This window comes from Trichomycterus rosablanca, chromosome 9 (assembly GCF_030014385.1).
Source record: "Trichomycterus rosablanca isolate fTriRos1 chromosome 9, fTriRos1.hap1, whole genome shotgun sequence".
NCBI classification, from domain to species: domain Eukaryota; kingdom Metazoa; phylum Chordata; class Actinopteri; order Siluriformes; family Trichomycteridae; genus Trichomycterus; species Trichomycterus rosablanca.
Window position 1 is genome coordinate 4,244,320 of NC_085996.1, and position 9,373 is coordinate 4,253,692.

The 9,373-nt window shown below is 42.8% G+C and overlaps 1 protein-coding gene across 1 annotated transcript; it reads right to left on the reverse strand.

Moving 5' to 3' along the window:
• Positions 1–4,281: 4,281 nt before the first annotated feature.
• On the reverse strand, positions 4,282–7,370 carry tmem151ba (transmembrane protein 151Ba). The gene is made up of 2 exons (XM_063000987.1): positions 7,296–7,370; positions 4,282–5,699 (listed from the first exon to the last, which is right to left on the reverse strand). Exons 1-2 carry the CDS (start codon positions 7,368–7,370, stop codon positions 4,431–4,433), a joined length of 1,344 nt encoding a protein of 447 aa, XP_062857057.1. The 3' UTR covers positions 4,282–4,430.
• Positions 7,371–9,373: the final 2,003 nt, after the last annotated feature.

The window sequence follows — 9,373 nt, forward strand, 5'->3', positions numbered from 1 at the left end:
GACACTTTTATCCAAAGCGACTTACACAATGAGCAACTGAGGGTTAAGGGCCTTACTCAGGGACCCAACAGTGGCAACTTGGTGGTGGTGGGGCTTGAACCGGCAACCTTCTGTTTATTAGTCCAGTACCTTAACCACTGAGCTATCACTGTATAACATATAATATATATATTGATATATATATAATATATAAGTAGCCTAGTAGTTGTATCAACATCTGCATGTAATCAATAACTGACTGTCAAATCAAATGTTTGTTTGTTTATTAGGATTATAACGTCATGTTTTACACTTTGGTTACATCATGACAGGAAGGTAGTTACTCATTACACAAGATTCATCAGTTCACAAGTTTATATCCAACACAGTCATGGACAATTTAGTGTCTCCAATTCACCTCACTTGCACGTCTTTGGACTGTAAGAGGAAACCGGAGCACCGAAGTAAACCCATGCAGACACGGGGAGAACATGCAAACTCCACACAGAGAGGACCCGGACCGCCCCACCTTATCAAACCTTTCTCTTATCAAATTAGGAGAAAATAAAAATAAATTGTGCTCCAGTGGGAAGTAAGAACAGAATTGAGTCCATCACAGATTAAATGCTGTAATTTCGCTGTACACGTTTCTTTTTTGGAGAGCGTCATTTGTCTCCTGTCTCACTCGTCCTTTCTCAACTTTCTCCTGCACAGTCGTCTGTATCTCTCCCTTCGTTTGTTCTACGTTCGCTATCTTTCTTTTTCTTTCCACCGTCTTTTCACATGTAACTCGCCTCTAACTCTCTCATCTGTAGAGTTGCAGTGTTTACCGACTGGAATGCACAGACTTGATTGGCTGAGTGGTGTCACGTGATCTCTGGTGTCTGTGCGTTTTCTCATACACCGTAAATGGTACAGAAGCTGCGCCGGTTAAAATAGAAGCGCTCCGTCAGGTTTCAAATCATAACTTTCTGTTTTGGCTGTAGGTCCGGGTCCGTATGGGACAGCTTCTGGGTCCGGATCCGGACCGCGGTCCGCCTGTTAGTGACCTCTGCTATAGAATAATACTACCACCACCATGCTTTACAGGAGGTACAGTGCTGTTGGGTTGATCACATGTTCTCCAAACATAAAGCTCATTCACTCAGACGTGCAGATTTAAAAACAAGTGTGTTGTGGTGGGTACAGGAGGGTGTTTTTGTTTTTTGCTTTTCACTGTTTGAACGACAATGACTAGATGAAAAAGCAAGAAACAAAGAAGGAAGTGAAATTGCTCAATCCTGGTCAGGGTCACTGAAGACTGACCCTGAAACACTAAAGCCAGCACACACACACCTCAGCTTACACACACACACACACATGTGGTGGGAATTTAATCAAGCCAATCCACCTGCTGAGTGTTTTAATTTAGATTTCACACCAGTAGTGGACGGTGCGGATCTAATGTCCACAGGTCAGCCGTCCCACGTCTGAAAAGCCCTCCTGAGCTTAAACCGGGACTGTAACACAGTCAGGAGCGACTGAGCAAACGACCACAAAGACTCCTGAATACGCTGGTGCAGATCCATTAAAGGAGTAAAAGGATTAGATTTGTGATCCTGTAACACCAGGACTGGGGTGATGTGCTCTCTCTCTCTTTAGGCAGATTTAATATCAGGACCTTCCTGAGGTCGTATCAAAGCTTATCACTTTCTAAAGACAAACGCTGAACGGAAAAAAGCCGAGAATAAAAAAAGGAAGTGAAATTGCTGCATCACCAGAGAGAACCGAATAACAGCAGCATCAGCACGTGGGGTTTAGAGGAACCGCAGGGGTCATCAGAATTTATCCTGACCCTTATTCTCAGAAAAATAAATAAATAAATAAATAGAGAAAAAAAGAAACGAGAAAAACAAGAGGAAGAAAGAAACAACAGAAAAGAGAGAAAGACGGTGAGAAAGAGAGAACTTTTGTAGTTTTAGTGTTGAAGACATCATGTACAGTTTCTGTATGTTTTTATGTTCTTTCTCTGTCGGTTCTTTAAGCTCACGGCTGTGATTTTAATTACGGGGGTCATCAGGATTTATCCAGCCAATGATTCTTACTCTCAGAAAAATAAGGAAATAAAAAAAGAAAGAGAGAGAGAGAATATATGAATGAAAGAAAGAAAGAAAGAAAGAAAGAAAGAAAGAAAGAAAGAAAGAAAGAAAGAAAGAAAAAGAGAAAAAAGAAACGAAAGAAAGAAAGAAAGAAAGAAAGAAAGAAAGAAAGAAAAGAAACATCAGAAAGAAAGACAGAACAGAGAGATACAAGAGAAAAAGAGAGAGAGAGAGAGAAATAAAAGAAACATCAGAAAGAGAAAGTAAAAAGAGAGAAAGAAAGAAAAGAAGGAAAGAAACTGTTTTATTTTAGTGTTGAAGACATCATGTACAGTTTCTGTATGTTTTTTTATGCTCTTTCTCTGTCGGTTCTTTATAAGCTCATGACTGTGATTTTAAACACGGCTGTAAAAAATGACGAGTTTTCATCTTTCGTTCGTTTATTTTACAGACAATTATTAATGACACATAAAATATTATATATCATATAAATCAAAGTCCTGCTGCTTTGTCGTGTTATAAAATTATTTACTAAGAAAGAAAAGAAGGAACGATCTGGTATTACAAATAACGCATCACAACATCAACCGACATTTAAACATAGAAAAAGTGTCGATACAAACGAACCTTATTACACATTTTATTAAAAAAAGAACAACTAGTAAACGGGATTATATTAAATATAAACGCTTTAATCTACAAACTGTGTTTAGACATCACATCATGTTAATGAGGATTTAGCAAAATGATCTGAGTACAGACGTCCACTGATCATGTAACATTAGGATTTAATAATTAAATCTGCAATAAAAAGAAGAATCTGTAATGTGTTGATTCTCCTAAACCTGTTAAAATGACAAAAGTAGTAAGAAAAACTTCCCTAAATATCTTTTACTCTTAATTTTCCTGTGTTCCTATTCTATAACGTCATCCCAAGATTTCTGGAAACAGGGTTTATAAAAGTAGTTCCATTAATAGTGTAACATTGCTATATTGTTTATGAGAATTGTATTAAAGCATTTATAAATTTAATTTAAGTTCTATTGCTGATGAATGATAACAGTAAAAGATTCTACAACCACAAAACGTCACATAATCACAGAACTGAATAACAGCAGAAGCTCCACTGAGTGAAACACGATAAACACTCGTCAGGTTTTGCTACCAAAATAAATCGCTAAGTAATTCAGCCTGAATCAGGCAGCGGTGTGGAAGAAGTGTCACTGAACCAGGGTGTAAAAATCAGCATCTGACTAAATTCTTACACCCGTCGGTCTCTGACAGGACTTTAGTGGATCCGTCTGCTGAACCCAAGCAGAACTGAGTGCTGGCAGCTCTGAGGCACTTACAACACGCTACTGTTACATAAATAACGTTAAAAAACTAAATCCAGGTTAAATAATGAATATAAAAATATAAAAGTGACATCAAAGCATCAAAAAAACTTACTGAAGCCAGTCAAACTAATGCAAAATATTATTATAAATATTTAAAGTTTTAATGGCCACCTTGCTTGAGGTTATTGGTTTGAGTTTAGACTGTTTTTGTTTGTTTAAGCCTGAGTCCATACTGAATTATAAAGTCTTCATTATAAACATATAGATTAATGTATAGGACTATTAACTGCATTACAGACTGAAGACAACGTCCCATACAGAGCAAAATCCCAGCTTGGAAGAAAAGGAAGCAAATGTGAAGAAGTTTCGGGGTTATGAGGTAAATATAAGAACAGCCGCTCCACTGAGAAGCTTCTCACAAGGCTTCGAAGTACGTCTGTGGGAATTTGTGCCCATTCAGTCAAAAGATGACAGCGTGTGTATGGCTGGGTGCTGATGTTGGTGTTCCGGTGGTGCTTTTCTTCATGTCTTTACCTGTAACCACCTCCAGCCCTCGTGCAGGCACCTTGACCGGCAAGCAGAGGTCGCATTCGCAGCAGCAAGGAGGAGCCCTGTTCTCTTACCCCCCTCAGACACGGCCAATCGTGCCTGTTGGACGCTCGGCCAGGTCGACAGCATGTTAACTTCATTTAACGATCTAGGAAGGTTTATTAATTTTACTTGTTTGTAACGTTGTAACTTGTAACGTTACTTGTAATCAGATTTGGTGTTACAATCATAAATGAATGATCTGTGTGACTAGTATTGCTATAAATAATGGAAGTTCCTGTTTGTGGCTGAATATTTTGTTATGCATAGTCATATTTGCCATAAATAAACCCTGACGGTCAGTTTCATTTGTTACTGAGGTTTAAAGCGACAGTACCTGTATCCAAAAATACATTCCTGATCATGAGGCTGTTCTGTTGTGTTCAGTCTTGGTAAAATATCCAGCAGATCTGTGGTCTGAACCTCTCCGGCGGTTTTTGGACCCGGGTCATAAGGACGTCTCCACACAGGAGCCGCTGCAGCGGACGGAACGATGCTCGCGGCTCAGGCAGCCGTCACTGCGGTGCACGATCAGCACCGGGAAGCGCAGCGCGTCCTGATAGCCCGGAGGAGACAGCGGTCGGCGCTCAGGGGCGGCGCCGTCGTTCAGGCTGCCGTACGCGTGGCCGAGAGAGAGCAGGCTGAGGGCGCTGCGGGAGAAGATGGACGAGGCGCTCAGGGACGGCCGGCAGCGCTCGCAGCTCTGCTGAGTGAAGGAGTCGAGGAGCGCCGGCCGGGGCTCGTCCATCAGGACCGCTTCCGAGTAACTGGGGACCAGCTGCCGGTTCGAGCGGATGTGCCACTCCAGCTCGGTGCTGTCGACCGTGTTCACCCTGGGAATGCTCTGGCTGTAGGGCACGTAATCGAACCCGAAGAGCTTCTCCACGTGGTAATGAAGGTACACCGTGCTGTACTCCGTCAACACGCGCAAGGGCCAGGACAGAGTCAGGGTCGCCGCCAGCCAGAACACGCAGCGCCGCGAGAACCACGGGAGTCGACCCGAGACGGCCATCACGTGCTCCCGGAAGTCTACGTTCTTCAGGTGCATACCTTCACGAGCCTCCATGTAGTCGTCCAGGCCTTCGTTTTCGGCGAAGAACCGCGCCCTCTGAGTGAGGTACGAGTTCTCCGACTCGACGTTGGCGAAGCTGAAGCACTTGGTGAACCGGAGCTTGGTGATGCCGAACTCCTCCAGACCTGCGATCTGCTTGGAGACGTCCTTCGCCCCGCAGTTCCCGTAGTCGAACTCGCCCTCGGCGGTGTGCGTGTTCACCCGTTCGTGGTAGACCTGCGTGGCGCTGTAGGCGTCGCCGTTCCGATACCGCGCCACGTGCCGCGTCCGCCGCGCGTAGTTGTAGCTGATGGCTTTCCACCAGATGCACGGCGTGGCCTGCTGCATCCGCCGCACCAGCTCCACCACGCTCTCCAGATCTGCCTTGTACTTCAGGTCGGCGCGCACCGCACAGTGCCAACACTCCAGCAGGTAAAGCACGTACGCCGCCAGCAGAAAGGCCACGGGGATGTAGACGTAGCCGTCGGAGCAGGCGCTGTCGTGGAACGCCGCGGACTTGCCGTCCAAGCTCAGGCGGGTCACCTCGGCCAGGCGGCACCATGCCATGGCGACCGCACAGCTGTACATCAGCAGCGTGAGGAGGAAGCACTTCCAGTGCGACCTGTGCCATAGCGCCTGGCAGAGGGACTGCCTCTGGGGTCGCTGCTGAGGGACGACAGAGAGGACGGGAGGGTTAACCACTTAGGTATTAAAGGTACCGATTTTAACAGGCACATAAAAAACAAGCTTGTACACGCACGCCCCCTCGTGGAGGCTTTACGTTACGTCTAGTAAACCACAGAGGGACCAGATTACCACCATTTTTATTAATTACGTAAAGAAACAGCGCTGAGTAGCATTTCCACGCCGCTCTGAGCTCTGACTGGCTTTCAGATCAACACTTCACTTCACAGCAGCTGACTTTAAATTATTGATGCAGCTTTTTTCCACCTCGCCCTACGAGCCCCACGACGCCAGCCAACCACTCCAGGGTTCACAACTCTACATCGTGCGGACGGCTGTGAGCGAAGTGAGATCAGCGCTCGTCTCCATTTGCAGATCTGTGATCACAGATTTTAATGAGAGGATCAGAGTGAGATCTGAAGTGAGATCTGAAGTAAGATCCGCTCAAACTCAGGAGCTCGTTATATGAACCCAGCTAAAAATGATAGAATCTTGGACGTGATATATTATTGTGGTGGTTTTACTGTTATCAAAGCAGTAATCTAGTGGGTAGAGCTGTCAGATACCAACTGGAAGGGTGTGAGTTTGAGTCCTGGCTCTGCCATGTCAAGTCAGATGTATTTATTTATTTATTTATTTATTTAGCACTTTTTACAGAAGACAAAGCAACTGTCCAAAAAAAAACAAAGGAGAAAACTTGCAGACACTGTTGGGCCCTTGAGCAAGGCCCTTAACCCTCTCAGCTCCAAATGCACTGTACAATGACTGACCCTGCGCTCTGAACCCTATTTTCTTCCTATCGAGCCCTGTCAGTTCTCCTGTTGTAATAAATCGGTGATATAAAGGAAACGATATGCCTCTAACATTGCAACAGTTTAGGGAAGGTCCTTTCCTGTCCCAGCACAAAACAAGCTCTATAAAGACGTGAAGAAAAGCTCAGAAACTCCAGTGTCCTGCACCACTCAACAGCTCTGGGATGAACCGGAACACCGACTGAGGCTTTCATGAGCACCATCAGTTCCCAGCTTTACAAATGCTCTTTTAAACGAATGGGCACAAATTCCCACAGACATACTTCAGTTTTCCATGCATTTGTCAACGTTCTGCCTGCCACCAGAAGCCAAACAGAACATGAACCAGCAACCTTCTGATTTTTAGTCGAGCACCTCACGCTGAGCTGCTTCCTAGTGTCTGCTGTGTGCTGCCCGAGTTAGTTAATTACATGAATGAATGAATGAATGAAAGTCAGTTTGAAGTGCACGTCAACTACTGATTCTATCTCTGTACAGTTAAATGTGTAGCCTGTACACTTGCACCAGGATCAAGATGAATGAATGAATGAATGAGGGTCAGTTTAAAGTGCACGTCAAATACTGATTCTATCCCTGTATCATAAAAGTTGTAGCCTGTACATCTGCACCCTGTCCAGGATGAATGAATGAATGAATGAATGTCAGTCTGAAAAGCATGTTAACTACTAACACTATCACTGTAGCATTAAAGTTGTAGCCTGTACATCTGCACCCTAAACAGGATGAATGAATGAATGAATGAATGAACATGTCCCTGGGCTCTCACCTGCTCTCTGGTTCTCTGGGATTGTTCATGAGGAACGGTGCAGCTGCTGCTCTCTCCTGATGACGGTGGAGACATCGGGACTCTGATCAACGATCATCAAAGTATCGATACCGATACCGATAGTAAAATATCAGAACTGTAACGCTCGGAGCTGCACATCACCCACACACACCCTGGTAATTCTTTATAGGTGACAGAACTTGCTTTTAACGGACAGAGAAAGCAAAACCGCGTCCACTAATATTTCCTATAAATCTCTTAAAAGGAAGGAACAGAAGAAGCTGGAGGTCCTGCTGAAGCTGGAGGTCCTGCTGAAGCTGAAGAGCAGCAGGAGGATGTGATGTGATGTGCTGTGCTGTGCTGTGATGGAGAAGAAAGACGGGTTAGCATTAGCATCACAGCTAACAACGCCTGCCGCCTCTCCCGCGGTTTATTACCGGGAGACGGTTGCCATAGCAACAGACTCAGGCGATGCTGGTGTTCAGACGAGCGCTTTGTTGCGTGTGCTGTCTTCTTCTTTTCTAATCATGGGCATGGTCGCGGTGGGTACGGCGCATACCATTCCACCCACTTAGGGAGGTAAGTAAGGAGCAGCCAGTTCACCTGCTGCATGCTTCACTCCCAGCGACCAGTGACCAGATGCAAACCCAGGTCATCAGGACCCTAAACCTGAGCGGCACCAACACCACCTGCTGCGACCTGGGATAGAATATTAAAGTGTGGCAATATATTATATTTTATTATAACATTTATAGATGCAAACCAGGTGGTGTTCGAACACAGTATCGATATAAATGTTTAGTTGTGTTCCATAAATGAATAATAAATAAATAATTTATTAATAATAGATAAATAAATAATAAATACATAGAAAATAAATAAATAATAAACAAATAATTTATTAATAATACATAAATAGAAAATAAATAAATAAGTAATACATAAATAAGTAATAAATAATTTATTAATAATAAATAAATAGAAAATAAATAATAAATAAATAGAAAATTAATAAATAATACATAAATAATTTATTAATAATAAATCAATAGAAAATAAATAAATAATACATAAATAATACATACATATTTTATTAATAGAAAATAAATAAATAAAAAATAAATAAATAATACATAAATAAATAGAAAACGAAAAATGTTTTTTAGAAAATGTAAACAAAATTACGTTAAAAAATAGCCATAAATAATATCTGATGCTGTAGCGCCCTCGTGTGGCATTAAAAGAGACTTGCACTGTCTGTAAAATACACTAAATTTACATTTACATTTTTGACATTTAGCAGACGCTTTTATCTAGGGCAGGGGTCATCAATCTTTTTAACCGAAGGGCCAGATTACTGTTCTTCAGTGTTTCGGGGGGCCGGACCGCAGGTGAAATAGTAAACACACCCAAAAAAGCTATTTTCTATGTATACTGGATGTATTGTCTGTGCTTTGTATAATTGTAGTTCATAATGATAATGCAGAAATTTTTATTTATTTTAATAATTTCCATTATCCTTCCTCATACAGTGTTTCCTTAAAAAAATCAGTGTGAACTGTGAGCCTGCTTTTGCCTGACGAGAGTAAGCATCAGGTTCCATATTTGTTACTGCCAGTCATAATAGCTAATAAATGTTGATCAGTGAGTCTGGATCTGGTTGGAGATTTAAGGTGTTTCAACTTCGAAAAAGTCTGCACACAGATGCAGATGCTCCCGAAAACGGTAGTTACTTTGAGTGCATGTTTTATTGAGATCGGGGAGCTCACAATGGAAAGAGAAGCATAAAAATTAAACAATGTGTTTGAGTTTTGATTTTGGATGCGTTGATCTCCGGGAGCAGGTCGTTAAAACATTTCAAAACTCGCCCCGACTCAGCCAGCGGATCTCAGTAAAGCACATCTTCAGCTCAGACAAGAATTCCTGAAGCTGCCTGTAGTTAAGAGCATTAGCTTTAATGAAACTAACACAGGACACGAGGATTTTCATAACGAAATCCCACTTAACTGCTTCGCAACACAGTTCAGTGGCTGCGGTCACTCATCTCTCTATTGATGCACCAATCACTCCCCTCATGC